The sequence below is a fragment of the Aedes albopictus genome, chromosome 3 (assembly GCF_035046485.1).
Source record: "Aedes albopictus strain Foshan chromosome 3, AalbF5, whole genome shotgun sequence".
NCBI lineage: Eukaryota > Metazoa > Arthropoda > Insecta > Diptera > Culicidae > Aedes > Aedes albopictus.
Genome location: NC_085138.1, coordinates 117,341,137 through 117,357,363, shown reverse-complemented (window position 1 = coordinate 117,357,363; position 16,227 = coordinate 117,341,137). Strand labels below are relative to the sequence as shown.

General features: G+C 41.5%; 2 protein-coding genes across 4 annotated transcripts in view; both read left to right on the top strand.

Moving 5' to 3' along the window:
* Nucleotides 1-16,227, top strand: part of LOC109433366 (glucose dehydrogenase [FAD, quinone]) — a 164,846-nt gene that overhangs the window by 98,650 nt on the left and 49,969 nt on the right. The window lies entirely within an intron of this gene.
* On the top strand, nt 742-15,020 carry LOC115268873 (ficolin-1-like). The gene is made up of 2 exons (XM_062855862.1): nt 742-3,770; nt 3,853-15,020. Exons 1-2 carry the CDS (start codon nt 3,391-3,393, stop codon nt 4,613-4,615), a joined length of 1,143 nt encoding a protein of 380 aa, XP_062711846.1. The 5' UTR covers nt 742-3,390; the 3' UTR covers nt 4,616-15,020.

Below are 16,227 nucleotides of genomic sequence, written 5' to 3'. Positions count from 1 at the left end.
TGCAGAAGAACATTTGGAGGCATTGCCACTGGAACTCCCAAGGGACCCCTTCAAGTAATTATTATTATTATTATTATTTCTTTATTAAAGAGATTTTCAGCTCTGGGCTGGCTTCAAGTAATTTCCTGAAGATTTTCTGGACCTTCTAAAGAAATTAAAAGAGGAACACTGAAACAAAAATCACAAAAAAACGTAGTAACTATCGCAGGAACTTCTGGAGGAATGCCCGGAGGAATTAAAGGAGAAATTCCCGAAAGAATACCTAGAGGAATTAACGGAGGAAGTGCTACCGAAATTCTCAAAGGTACTTCTGAAGGAATTCTCAATGAAACTTCTGGATTGACTTCCGAAGAAATTTCTAGAGGCATTCCAGTTAGGTATACCTGGAGGAGTTCACAAACGAACTCTCTAGAGACCTCCTAGAGGAATTTCCGGAAGATATCTTAGAGAATATCTGGATGCAACTCCCAAAGGAATTTCCGATGGAACATAGAGGAATTCCCGAGCACCTGGCGGAATTCCCTATGGCTTGCCAGTCTTGACAAAAATAAAAATACTGCTATTTTATCTTGTCCGACGTTTCGGTCTGTTTGGGACCCTCTTCTGAGACTCGAATTTTACAGATTTTTCGTCCAGTGTGGTTCTGTGGAACGTGTAAATGTCGGTTCAGAGTTTTCCCTCGCCATTTTGGCGCCCTCGTCCGTTTTGGCGAGGGAAAACTCTGAACCGACATTTACACGTTCCACAGAACCACACTGGACGAAAAATCTGTAAAATTCGAGTCCCAGAAGAAGGTCCCAAACGGACCGAAACGTCGGACAAGATAAAATAGCAGTTTTTTTTTTATTTTTGTCAAGACTGGCAAGCCATCCTCCGAGAGTAAAAATTCGACAGTCGAAAATAGTCAACGAATTCCCTATGGTATACTTGGAGGAATTATCGATGGAAGTGCTAAATAAATTCTCAATGGGACTCCTGGAGAAGTTTTCAATGGAACTTCTGTAGGGACCCCCAAAAGGATTCCTTAAAGCATTCCATTTGAATACCTGAGGGAATTTCCAAAGAAACTCCCGAGAGACCTCCTAGCTAGAGGAATTCCCGGAGGATATCTTTGAGGAAATCTGCATGTAGCTGCTAAAGGAACTCCCGACGGAACTTCTAGAGGAATTCCCGAGCACTTGGAGGAATTCCAGAATATCTGATGGAACTCTAGAAGCAACTTCTTTAGTTAACCCCAACGGAACTCCTCAAGGAAATGCCTGATTGTTTCCAAACCTCTGATTCATCAATGGAATGTGACCTAAACCATTGTTGTTTGGCAGGAAAATATTATGTTATAAGCTTGTCTGTCATAAGCGGCAAAATAATAAATATCATAACAAAAAAATGTTCCTAGAAGAATAATTCAATAACATGTTTTGTTAGATCAATTACAACTTAATAACAGGAAATTTTTGAACTTGTTACTGTTGTGTTATTCTTCATCACATATACCAGAATAATAACTAAACATGTTCTACAGCAAAATATATTATTAAAATGTTATCTTGTGGATATATCCCAAAAATTCGAATATAACAAAATAAGATTGCCCAACAAAACATGTTATTAAAAAGATATATTTTGATAAGTTAACAATAACAAATAATGACATAAAAACAGGCTATGCGATTCTGTTGTTTTCAATTTGCTATTCTCCTCTGCTCGGGTTCCTTGACCGTGGTACTTGTCTCAAGTACATGTACTGGTCAGCCTACCATAAGAGTCATTCTCGTTCTTGATTTTCCATAGCTCTGAGCGGTCTATATTGTCGTATGCCACATTGAAATCGATGATCAGATGAAAGGGCTCGGAAGTTCTCCCAGTTCAAAGGTTCACCTTTCTTGTGAATGTGAGAAACTACCCCCTATTTCTATATTTCTGTAAGCTGTTCGGTTTCCCAGATCCTGACTGTTAATCGGCGCAGACCGGTGGATAACATATCTGGGCCCATCTTGATGACTTCAGCCGCAACGCCATACATATCAGCAGTTTTGTTGGTTTTGAGCTGGTGTATGGCATCCTTGCTTCCCCCGGCGCAGGAGTTGGATAACTTCCGTGCTCTGCTGCACTTACGTCATGGTTTCCTCCTCCTTGGTCCCCCATGTCTTGGTCCCTTTTGCATACGCTCTTCACGCCATTCAGGTGCTTATCGAAGTGCTGCTTTCATCTATCAATGACTTCACGTTCATCTGTCTAGAGGCTCTCGTCTAGCCCTTATCTCTGCACATCTTGGATTGTGGCAAGAAGCCGTTATGGAATGCGTTCTGATAGAACTTCCTGGTTTCTTGGGAATCAGTTCCATGTTCTCGCGAGGCGTTTCTTCCCTGCTGTGTTTATTTTTTCGCCTGACAAAGGCGTTTCAACTTCTTTGCATCGTTTAAAGTTCTGTCGGGTTCCATACTGCAGCATTACCGTCTACTCTGCGTTCTTCTCCTTCAAAATTTGCTCTGTTCGACGAGAAAAACCGTTGAGATCTAACTATAAATGAGGCTGTGTTGAAGGAAGGCCATCTAGGAGGTAAAATCGATGAGTCGTTGGCCATTTTCGTTCGTATGTTTGTGTGCACTGAACTGCTGAAGTTGAAGAATCTTCCCTTGATCCTCGACCTGACCATTCTATCGTCGGTCGCTCACCATCCGATAACGCGTCACTGGATATCGCCCATCAGAATGAATTTGTTCCCAACTCGTCTGTGTTGTCGCAAGTTTGATAGTTGATGATTGCCTCCAAATGTTCACACAAAGGATCTTGTCCGACACACCTCCTGCAGCGATCTTTCAGTGGATCGGCGAGTATGCGGGAGCTCCCGATGAGGGTAAGAGATCTGCAGCTCCACGTACCGATCGTGCAATCGCAAGTCAATTTTCTTCGCTGGGGTCGGGACTGGGAACGCCACCAAACATTCATGAAGGCCGTGGTGCACAGTTGAGCTTAGAGTCCTTAAAGTCAGACGTTGATGAGCCGCCTCTGGCATGAAGAACTAACGCTACTGTGAGTCACTCTGCTGGAGAACAAACAGTCAGTCTTACAGGAGCTTCGCTGAAGCAACACCCCTACGCAACTTAAGAGCAGTGAAATTAATCGTGAATAGTAACATCACTTTTAATTCAAGCCTTGATGTAGAGTCTCACTACATATTTATACGGTATAAGATGTATTCCGATGACTACCAGTATATGAAGCACTGATTATGTGAAGTGATAGGTCCAGTACCAGCAAGCTCTTAGCTCACTGTCCAATTGCGGGGAATCACATTTCAATGTAAATGCATACATACTCGCTGCCTTCCATTTCTCACACATCCAAACAAGAACAATCTCCATTCTGCAATTCCCAAGCCTTGAAAGAATGCTACCTACAAACGGGTCCACTAATCATCCACCTCGATCGTCGTCATCGCATCTCTGGAACCTTGACCATTGCGATCCGCGCAGTATGTTTCTAAAGTTCATTAAAACTTGCCGCTACCATCCCATCGTCGTCGTCGTCATCGTTTTCGCCAGTCAGCCAGCCAGTTTGTCGAAAGGAACTGCGATGAAATTGCTGCTGCTACTGATAATGCCGGTTCGTGCCGCTCGGATTACGACTGGCATCGCATTATGGTGGATTTTAACGAGCCATTGCAGCTGGCAATTGGAACTGGATGAATCGGCGGCGGCATCAGCGGCGTCAGCATCCGGTTTCGGATACGAGCTGTTGATTGCCCAAATGGAGCTTCTGGAGCAAAAGTGGGTCACCATCCGACGGCGTCGGCGGAAGGACGGACGTGAACTTCGGATTTTGACTAAAAGGTTAATTTGACATTTTCAGGATAGTCGCTTTGGAGCTGGCCGTGAGTGAACTGAAAGCGGAGCGAAGGACATGTCCTAGCGTGGGGACGAGTGAGGTGCGGACGGAAGAAACGGAGGATCAGAGTCCGGGGTATAAATCCTGCAGTGATGCTCCAGTGCAGATACCGGGGTTGGTGCAGCTGAAGCCGCCCGGCGGGCCTGTCTTTGAAGCGCTCTGCGATTTCATCAATTTCGGTGGAAACTGGACTATCATTCAGCATCGATTTTTCGGAGGCGTTGATTTTTATCGCACTTGGGACGAGTACAAAACGGGTTTCGGAGATTTGCGAGGCGAGTTTTGGTTGGGGTTGGACAAAATCCATCGGATAACGAACTCTGGGAGTTTCGAAATAATGTTCGTTCTTGTTGATTGGGATGCAAAAATGCTACTTGCCTCATATGATTCGTTCAAAATTGGTGGGGAGGAACAAGGATTCGCTTTAGAAGAATTGGGAGCTTTCAAGGGATCAGCTGGTGATTCGTTCAGCTATCATAAGGGGATGAAATTTACCACACATGATAGAAAAAATGATAATATTTCGGGAAGTAACAACAATTGTGCTGTTACGTTTCATGGTGCTTGGTGGTACAACAACTGCCAAACCAGTAACCTGAACGGACGTTATAGCGGGGCAGGGGAGTCAACCTGCTGGAACACTCACAATCCACCGAAGTATGCTTGGTGCAATGGGTTCAGTAGCACAAAGATTATGATCAGAAAGAAAACAGAGAAACAAATCTGATTAATTAGGAATATTAGACTATGCGGTTAGTTACGAGAAAAGTGTGAATACGTTACCAATTCAGGTGAAGGCTTTCGAAATAAATACAAGATGAAGAAATTCTATACTGCCTAGTATACTGCTTTTTTTCTTACCTCATGAAGAATTTCATCTAATTCTATCTGAAGGAGATTTGACGGAGATGATCAAGTCGCCTCGTAGCAAAGAAGCGCCAGTCTAGTGGATTGGGAGTCGTGGGTTCGAGTCCCACCGGAGCACGTGGATTTCTTTTCACAATTCTAATATCAATTTGTTCATCAAACACGTGCTTCCGTTGTCGTGCATGAATGTCAGAGCAATCAAACGTTGTATTTTCCACTTGGCTTGGTTCGCCTAAGCAAGAATCAAGAAATCACTATTTTTTCAATATTCTAAGTTTTTATTGAATACAGGGAATAGACAAAAGTATCGGGTCAAGCTAAATTGTCTCTTTTGAAAAAAGGTCAACTAGTTGTACTTTTTTTTCTTAAGTGCATCAAAAACGCATTCCGGAATTTCGTCTGTCAGTTCATCAACTAGTTGTATAACAATGGTTTAAATTTCGGAAAGGTAGGACTATTACACCAGAGGTGGAAAACATTCTAGTAAACAACAATATTATCGCATTGCCAACTTTAAGCTGTTATATCTGCGAATTCAATAAACTGATTCACCACCATGTTAAGCTTTCAAAAAACTTTGACAAAGGGAAACTGGAAGCATTTCCTCATTTTTAGGTTTTTAATTTTCTATCAAACAACGGCGCAATATTTTCAAAATCGGTTTCGATACATACTTAAAAGAAGGATCGAGGTATCTCATGATTTTTTTCCTGGTGGAAAAAGTTTTTCGCTTTTCCAAAAACCATATTTCTAGACATTTTGTTTGAAATTGGTTTTTGCAAAAGTGAAAAACATTTTCCACCAGAAAATAAATTCTGGAAATACATTGAAAATGTGTTTTACTGAAAAAATACAGTAATTCGATTATTTTTGTTATGCTCCTGAGATTGCTTTAGAAAATTCATAGTTTCCTTTAGTATTTTCTCCAAAGTTGTTAGAGCTCCTTTATATAACCTTCCTTGATTAATTTCCGAAAAACCGCTCCATGGATTTCTTTAGAAAATCTTCCTCGAATTTCTTTAAAAATTTCTTTAAGAACATTTCCCATTAATTGCTTAAGAAGTTCCTTAAGGTTTTCTTAAAAAAGGGTCCCCTTTGTTTTTGTTTTCAAGAATTTCTCTGGAAAGGCTTCTATGGTTTTTTTTCAGAAATTCTTCCACGGATTCTTCAAACAATCCGTAAGAGACTTCCTACAAGAAATGCTCTCGGCGATACCTGTTATGCTTTGGCCATGCAGTCTTAAGGGGAATGGAAAACGCTATTTTTTTTTTTATTCCGAACGTTTCGGTCCGTTTGGGAGCCTTTTCAAGGGTTCAATCTTAAGGTTTTTGGTCAAAAAACAGTTCTGCTGATCTTAAAAAGTCATACGTTCGTCAAGGTTTAGTTTTGGTCCAATCTAGAATGACCCATCGCGATACGGACAAACTTTCTTCCAACAGCGGTCTGAAATTCTGGCTCAATCTTCACGATCTTCCACCATTACTGGAAGCTCTTCAGAAATTCACAGAAATTCCTTCAGGAGTATTTCCTGAGAATTCTACAGGGATTCTTCTGGAAGTTTTCTGGCCAAAAATTCCATCTGGGATTCTTTCAGAAATTTCCGCTTTTATTGCTAAAAAAATCCTTCAGGGATTTCGCTAGAAATCTTTTTAGAAATTTCACCAAGCGAATTGAAAAAAAAATTCCATGGAGTTTTTCCAGAAAGTCCTCTTAACATTTCTTAAAGATAAAGATTCTACAGAGATATTTCCGGAATTTCTTGAAAATTGCTCCGTCAAAAATATATCCTGGGGTTCCTGCAAAGATTCCAAATGGAATATCTTTGATATTCCTTCACAGAGTCTCCCAGCAATTTCACGAAAAATACAGGACTTCTTCTTCTTTATGGCTCTACGTCCCCACTGGGACTTGGCCTGACTCGCTTCAACTTAGTGTTCTTTAAGCACTTCCACAGTTATCAACTAAAGGGCGTAATTTGCCTGCCATTGCATGAATTTGTATATTGTGAGGCAAGTACAATAATACACTATGCCCAGGAAGTCGTCAAAATTTTCCCGACTGGAACGGGAATCGAACCCGCCGTTTCCGGAACCACTAGACTAACTGGAGACCCCAAGGGATTTTTTTTAGACAATCCTCCAATGTTTTCTTAAGATATTCGTGTATGAAATACAGGAGGAATTCTTGAAAAAAAAACCTTGAAAGAATTTCTAAATAAATCATTAGAGGATTGTCTGAAAAAATTCCTCAAAAACTCCTGGTGATACAGGTCGGAGTCGGTCATCCGGAGTCGGGTTCTGAAAGTAATGTTGGATGAAGCTGAAATTTTGAGTTTTTGTCAATCTAACTTTGATATGTAATCAGTCAAAATGTCTGCATTGTACAGCATTCCGTTCGCCAGATATATGTTTGTGAATCTTCTAAACCTGACTCCGGATAGTCCGACCTGTACCTAGATTCAAAGAAGAAATTCTTGAAAATTGTCTGGAAAGATTCCTGGACAAGAATTCATCAAGCAATTTCTAGATAATCAGCTAGAAAAATGTCTGGAAGAATACATGAAAAATGCCTCCTTTATTCCTAGAAGAAAAAATCATGGAAATTTTCTGGAAGAAAAACTATTTCAGAAATTTTGGAAATAATTCCTGGAGATATTCGCAAAGAAAAAGTGCATTTATGAGGTATGAATTGAAGGTTGGTTCAATAAGTAAATCTGGCGAAGTAAAAACTGAACGACGATTAAGAACAATTCGACTAGCTGCTGGTTTGATGCGGTTGCCTTCGTCGTACGCAAAATGAGAAAAATTGGCAACTCGTAAGTGGAGTTATATTGAAACGTGAAATTTGGCGAAATTATTCGATTTCCAGTACTAAACGGGCTGGTTATTAATAGTCTACATATTTTTGCTTTCATATGATGATCGATTGGCAAAGGTAAGTTTGAATATCTTCTATTATTGGCTATATGACAGGAATTAGTGCATATGACGAAGTAGATTTTATTCCGTACAACAATGTATTGACAGGAAAGGTTTTGAGTTCCTGCTTTTGATAGATCTTTGAAAGCATTTGAATGATTTTCTCACACTAGACTGCGGCAAAAATTGTCCCATTAGTTCAGCTTAAAGCGCAATTAAACTATTTTGAACAAATTCTACCTGAGTTAACGTTCGCAGCGAGTGGAAAGGGATGGAAAATTATTTGGTTCGATCAATATTTTAGCAGGTGTTCCTCAAGGGTCAGTATTGGATACTCATTGCTTATTAATGATTTGCCGTCACTTTTAAAGTAGGCATCACCTAATCCATACATTTACAAACTGTATATTTATTCAGCTGATAAAAATGTAAAAGACACAACTTTAAATTCAAATCCAGATGGTATTTCGCAGTGGTCGCGAAGTAATCTACTTCCCGTTTACTAATCAATTTACTAATGGTTCTCAAATAAGCGAATAAATAAAGAAATAATTAAATTCATGCAATCAATAACTGTAGAAGTTCTCAAAGAATATTGAGATCAAGTGAGGAAAATGGAAGAGGTTACTTTTGCTATTATGAGAAATTGAAGTTTGCTAATAAACTATGAAAGAATTATCTGCTGCTTTAGCATTGGAGGCGATTTAAGTATGCTTCAGAGATAACACCAAACCATCTGTATTTCCGAATTCCACTTTCCAAATTCGCTTCGCATGAAGCTCTATAAATACATCCCAATGGTGCACCACATCAGAAATCATCGTCGGTGAACTTTCCGATTTCACCTTCTAACCTTTTCACTGCTTCATCTCGCTCACCACCATACTAGGTCAAGATTCTACCCAATGAAAACATTTTTAGCCCCGGTGCCTTGAACAAACAAGCTTTTTAGCATGCGAATTTGGTCGTTCACACGATCTGCCGAGTCAGTCGCGGCGGCGGTAGGTACCCTCATCACCGGCTGCCATCCTCCTCGAAGGGAAATCAAAAACCGATCTCGTAATTGACGGGGCGACATGAACGATACACCGCTACTCCATTGCGATTGCCGACCGTCTGCGTTTAATTAAAGTCAGCCGACAGGAGTCGTCCTCTTTTGCACAGGTTCGGATTTCACCCCGTCCGTCCGCCAGAGGCTTCTTCCTCTAGAGCCTCTAGACTCTAGAGGTGCTTGTTTTGTTTGTCAGTCAAATTTGCACGAATTTTTAAGCATCCATTTCCTGTAGCGCTTCGACACCGGCAATAATTGGAGTTAACCGACATAATAACGTGGCGCACGTGTGCCGGCATAAAATTATGCCCACCTTCGCTAAACACTTGAACGCGGCGATGCCGCACACGCTCTTTCACCTCTTATAGTAATGGTCATGACCTCGGTGCTGCTCGACATTCATGTGGTGGTCGAGCCGTACTGGTGGAAAAAGTGAATCCATTTTGGAGGCTTGTCCGGACCGGTGCGGTGCGGTGGTTGTACGTATGCATATCTAGATCTAGAGCTGCCTTCTGACCGCTCTGCTTGTGGTGACTTGAAAGTGGCATTTACGATGTGAAGCTTTTCAGTGACCGCCAAAGGCGTAATTGAGGACGAGAAGAGAAGCGACGCGACGCTGCACTGCTCTGCACTGACTGGTTGATCTTTCGTGATGCACTCATTCAGGCTTTAAGCCTGAAGTGGTGGGTCGTCGTAAACTGTCGCGTCGTCACACGTCAGACGGGTGACATTTACGAAATTGAGAAGCTTTTAGCATAAACTAGTGTGGGATTGCCGTATCAGGGACAAATTCTAGATCAGACATGCTGTATGCTGAATCCCTTTCTCATACTTCTCATACTCATACTCACTCGAAAAAAAAATTAGATGGAAGTCCCGGAGGGTCATGTCTCATACCAATTAACTCGGTTTGACGAATTGAGATGATGTCTCAAGTGTCTGCTCAATAGACACCTGAGGTAAAATATAAAAGCTGGTATGTAATGGGAACATATTTCCAGGAGGAGAGACTACTTTCCTGACCAAGCTTTTTATATTCTCTTAGCAATAATGGGGAGATAATCTACTCATCAGATACCCGAGCGGGAAGATCATGTAATATGGGGTTGGAGACCGCGTCCAACAGTCAACATGGAAGGCAGAACCTCATCCCCAACCACTTCCATTGCCGCCGGAGAGACGTAGGGCTTGTCTCTCCTGGACCACCTAGAAGGAATTACTTCGTAGAGGGACTAGTGAACACCACATCTTCAAGGTGAGCTACGTAGCCTTGCAGCAACAAACAACGATGGCACGCTGTTTTAGAAGGACACCAAGATAATGCATCGGCCAGTTTTCCGGGTGGCCTCACCAATGCCTTGGTCGTATGAAGGCGATCAGGGTCGACACCAGGGTGCATCCAAGAATAAAAAAAACTGATATCGCGTGACCGCGGTTTAATTTCCTAAAGCCCAATGCCCTATCACTGCTAGACAGAAGGACCGGGGATCCCTTTCCATTCACGGCCTCGGACCGAACTCTGTAGACCGATGCCTCAACATCAAAGCTACCTAATTGTTCTCTTCACGGCCACTTATGCGATTGAAGGATAATGTTTGACCGCAGGACACCGGTACGACTCAGCCAACTTACGTATGTATATGCCTTTGGCTAAAAGACCAGGATCTGCCACTTTCAATCCTCTGCTGGGTGACTCCCTCGTCCAAGCATTTCTGCATAGCAGATTCGAACATCCCGGAAGCCTCTGGAATAGCTACTTTAAGGACCAGGACCAGTTCTGAACATTGGACCAGATTCGGAAGAGTTTCACGATCTTCCTCTCTAGTATCTCAGTGGGAGTCATAACACCTCGTAGCTTAGCCATCACGACCCTGAAGGCATCAACTCATGGGTTTTTGGCACTCTGACACAGGCCTCTTAGCAGGCCTTATTTCTCGTCGTTATCTCGATCTTGTACACGACCTTGGAATCCATTAACGCCACCCATCGCTCATCCTGCTCCTCATGTGCTCGTTTCATCCGTCGCCCATCCCGTAGGCAGGCGCAGCGCAGGTTCGCAATAGCTTGAGTCCAACAGAAAACCAATGATCTCCCATTTCTAGGGTGTGCTTTGCTAGACATCGTGCATCGCATGACGCGAAAGCGCCGTTACCAATTGGTCAGCGCTTAGACTGAATAAGTTTCGCTAACGGTGAAGCGCCAACCGTAACACCTCGTCGTTGAAGTATGATGCCTTCCTTCTGGGAAGGCATGGCCTGATCTCGCCATCCTGGATCTGACCCCGCTGGTTCGTGAAACGGCTTTTCAATTACTCTACGCAAGCTTCGAAGTCACCCGCTATAAGGGGCTGTCCATAAACCACGTAGACGAAATTTTGACCATTTCAGATTCAACCAGCACCCCCACTCCCCACCCTCCCACCAGACTTTTGTCCATACAAAAATTTTAAAATTGGTATGTAGCGTAGACTTCCTTGACTGGGTATTTACCCGCATGGTCCATATCGCTACCATTTTGGAGCCATAGAAAACCGGTAAACCGTTATTGTGACCCAGTTGCCGTTACCGGTGGACACTCGGTTTGGTGCAACAATGATGGTGATATCCGTCCCCCGGTTGCCAGCAGCTGCTAGGCTGCGTCGCAGTGTCAGTGGTTCAGGTTCAGCTGCGCGACTTGTCAGCTGAGGCTATCTTGAAGGCTGGTCACCTTGGGCCTTCCGTCTGGCTGCTTTTGCATTTCCCGGAACACACACGTTGGAAGTTTAGCTCAGTCTAGTCTTGCGCGTCATGGCTTTCGCCTCCACTCCAGATGTCGCTGGTAAATGCTCATAAAGCACATCGATCAACCAACCTTGAACATTAGACCTGTTCACTTTGAAGCTTTTTTTCTCCGATTCTCCGTGACACATCAAATTATCAACCCACATGCAAAAACAAGTCTTCAGTCCAAAATTGAGTCAAATTGATAAAGATTTAAAGGTGTATCAAATCGATTTTGTGTTTTTTTAGCCGTTTTCACAGAAATTTACTCATAAATCCAGAAAATTGCTCCGAAATGGTGCCGAAAATACAGTTAGGATATAGTTCGTACAATACTCTACAACTTTGCCGAAGATACTACGGTGTTTAAACTGCTTATTTCGAAGCTATTCAATAATTTTAGTTGAAAAATCACGAAAAAACACGATATTTTTTCGATTTTACATATAAAAGTCATGTAATTTTACATTATTTTACGTGACTAAATTAATTAGCTAACTAACTAACATTTCGTCCATACATCGTTTTTGTGTAGGAATTCGTTTTCAATGACTAATTATCAAAAGTATGTCACGTTGATACTAAAAATCGCGTAGAGTTGCCAGCACGAATTAAAACAAAGTTACCCATGCCAAAGTTACGTCATGCCATCGTACTCTAATGTCTTTTGATTCAAGTATCAGAAATGGCGCAGATGATAAGACTCGAGCCTGCGGATCACAAGGTCCCAGGTTCAAGCTCAAATACATAATAAACTTTTTTTTCTTTCTTTGTAGCAGTTAGGATGATGAATCTGCCATGAGCCATGGCCCATGACTTAGACGCAATCTCCCAAATAATGATGATCGGGACCTGCCAATTAAGCCCATTCCAGGACTAGCTAGATATTTAGTTTACTTATTGACATGAAATCGTGTCGACGGGATCAGCTGGACGAAATATTGGACATCTGTTTGAAACCGATTAATTTAGCTAAAAGAATTCAATTCGTTGATGGAACTGCTTTTGGATGCAAAATTTATCATACAACGGTGGAGATTACTTGCATCTTTCTAGCCACAAGCTACACAACTACACGATAAAGGGAAATTTCATTCTTACTATGCACTCTACGGTTTCGAAACAAGGCTATGATGCCAAATTGCAATGAGATGCAGAGTGTAGTCTCATTAACTTGTAGCTGGATCGAGACGCAAAAAATCTTATTCCAGGGCTCGAACCTTGAATCTTCGAATCGGCAGTCTCATGCTCAACCATCTACACCAAATTGAAACTGATACAGATGCGACAAATAAATGTAATGACGTTTTAATCATGGGTAACTTTGTTTAATTTTGTGCTGGCAACTCTATGCGATTTTTAGTATCAACGTGACATACTTTTGATAATTAGTCAATGAAAACGAATTCCTACACTAAAATGATGTATGGACGAAATGTTCATAACACATAGGAGCAATAGATAAATAAATTAGTCACCTAAAACAATGTGAATTTACATTACTTTTACATGAAAAACCGTAAAAATATTGTATTTTTTCGCGATTTTTTAACGAAAATTGTTGAATAACTTTGAAATAAGCAATTTAAACACCGTAGTGTCTTCGGCAAAGTTGTAGAGTATTGTTCCAACTATATTTTAACGGTGTTTTCTGTACCTTTTCGGTGCAATTTTCTGGATATTGGAGTACATTTTCGTGAAAATGCTCGAAAAAACACAAAATCGATTTGATACACCTCTAAACCTTTATCAATCTGGCTCAATTTTGGACTGAAGACTTGGTTTTGCCAACCCCATGAAACGGCTGTCATCCACATACAACTGGATTGAAGCCAAAAATATGGTGCTCGACGTGGTGCTGATTTGAATCGGCGGTTGCATAAGGTTGAAAACACAGTGATTTTTTTCTGTTGAAGCAGGTGCGACATTGAAATTTAATTGAATTTAGTGTCGTTTTAAATGGGCTAAATGTATTTTCATACTTGTACGTCTTGTAAATTTAACAAAGAACACTAAACCCATTGAACAATATGTGGAAATGATCGTTTTTCGATCACGAATTTATCTTCGCGCGACAAAGTTCGCTTCCGCACGTAGCAGAATTGCCAGCAGACTGAAATTTCGTAAACAAACCTGTGGCGCCCCACCAAAGGCGGCGGCTTCAAGAACTAACGCTTTCTTCAGGGGGTTGGGTTTTGCATGTGGATTGATAATTCGATGTGACACGGGTAGGTCAAAAAAAGTGAACAGGTCTATTGAACATTCTTATTTTTACGAATGCGTTAGCATGCGCCATAAGCAGCCGAGCCAAGACCACCTATGTCCCTGTTAGGCCTTTCCGCACCCCAGTATTGACCCCAGTACTCCGCAACGTTGCCACAGTGCCGTTTGGGGGCTGCTCTGCAATCGTGATCTCATCCCAAGTTTTTGCACTGGAGAGTCGATTGAGTAGTAATAGCAATCCTTCGCCTAGGACTTCCTATCTTTGCGCTCGATGTCCCGATCCGTGTGCTTAACATCTCTTTTCATCACTTTCAGGACCTTTTAGTACTTAGACTTGTCGGTCTTTTGGGGTAACCATCCATCTGGTCTTGAGAGTGCCACAGACTAGTTCCTGTCCTGACGGCTACATCGCACTATTTTGCAACTGCTTCAAGTCGCGTCTGGTGTCTTTGTCGGGCTACCCGCGAATGCGAAGGCCTCAGTCTGGGTTAACTTCGGTACCTTCAGATTCACCTGTTCTGCCGTTGTTGCCGTGAGTTCAGCAAAGTCTTGCTCATGTCTGCTTCCGGAGTTTCAGCAAACCCTACTTGAGGTTCTTGCTAATATTACTCTTTGATGATGCAAAGTCGATTATCACGTCCAGCTGTTGCACAGCTATTATAAGAGCAATAAGCTCTACTCTAGTTTTATTGACAGCCTTCGCCAACCACGGTCGAAGCATTACTTCTCCAAGCGTGCCAGTCGGGTATACCTAGCCAATCTTCTCACGAATGAGTTCCCCTAACTAATAGAAGTACAAGTATAGAACGCTAGAGGTGCGGTTTCCTCATACTGTTGTTGTGACTGGGATGTTTCAACCATAGTAGCCTTGGTTTTCAAAAGATGTAGTTCAGTGCAGAGAAAATAGGTAGAGAAGCGAAGCATGAAATACCTTATCGAACCGTCAAACTGGTATCCTATCGAGCAAAATCAACAAACCATGACGATTTCCGCATAAGTAAAGATGAGTATTGCAATCATTCGAAACACCAAAGTTTCTAAATATCATGGATAACAGTATAAATAATATTGATTCCTAGAATTAATGAATTTTTTTTTGGAATATCAGTTTGATAATTCTTAGTTAATAAAAAAAATCAACATAATTAATTTTCCGATGGAGTACACGAGATAGGCACTACCTTCGATAGGTGGATTTATCTGCTTTGCGGCAGTTGCCAACATCCGAGCGATGATATCATAACAGAAAAAGTGTTGCCGTCCAGGCGGCTGTTCACTTTTCGCTTCTCTGGTTCAGTGGTACTTGAAGTATCAAATCGTTGTAAACTTTGCATATTTTGAGGTAAACAGTCAACGGGAACGATCCGGCTAGATACTCTACCTGGCATACAAGTATTACTAGATTACTTACACCAATAATAATGCGGACTCTTGTAGTGCATGCATCCTTGCACAACATTTGTGAGAAATTAATCTGAAAGACAGCATTTGCACAATCAATTCGCGTTAACCTGGCCAAATTCTATTGAATTTTTGAACTTCCTCATTCAAAACTGCATAATGAAAAGCAAATAACCAAGACCAGTTCTCCGCACTGCTTCATGAGAATTTGATTGGAGTGCTGTTTTTTTTATCTAGTTCGTTTATTTATGGCTCAATCGTACTGAAGTGCTGTTAAAAGTATCTGCACGGTTAGAAAATTCACTCATTTTGGAGCTAAAGTGGGACAACTCAAAAATGAGTAATTTTTTTTTCAGCGATAGCGCTGGCCCAAGTGCGAAAATCTCATCAGTTTAAGTTGTATAAAATTCTTGGTGATGTGAAGAATATTATACGGCTTAAATTGGTTTGATTTTTGAACTTGGGCCAGCGCTATCGCTGGAAATGCAATTTACTCATTTATTGAGCTGTTCCAGTTTAGCTCAATTTTGTGTGAATCTTACTCATTTTAGAGTAACATTTTCTTAGCGTGTGAGTGCACAAAACCGTACATGATCTTTGAATATTCCTGTTTCCCTCAGTCTAGGGAATTCAGGCAGACCCTCCGAGGCTGAGAAAGCCAAACTCGTCAAGGAATACTCCTTCCAGTTGAAAATTTCTCAAGAGTTATGGCATTTAATTTGTAGGCATTTGAGCCTGTTTGGTTTTTAGGTGCCAAAGCAACTAACATTCTTTCCAGCACATGAGTACTTGCGAGAGTCACGGATAGCGTCGTCAGACCAATGCTGCAAGCGGAAAATTAGCATACCATTAACTCATTCTAAAACGTTTCTAACAAAAAGCAACAAGTTCTAACAATCGTTCTCCTCAGTTCCTTTATCAATTAAGGGTGAACGGAACGGTCTTGAAAACATCCGCCATTCTTTATTACACCAACGAACCTAACCTCAAAATAACTGACAATTCTCAGGTCATTTTGATAGATGTAATATGAGCATGAAAAGGACGGCAACACGAGATTAAGTAAAATATATGATCCGTCTTTTTCGTGCATGTGGTTTGTTTCGTCGTGTGGTCTGTA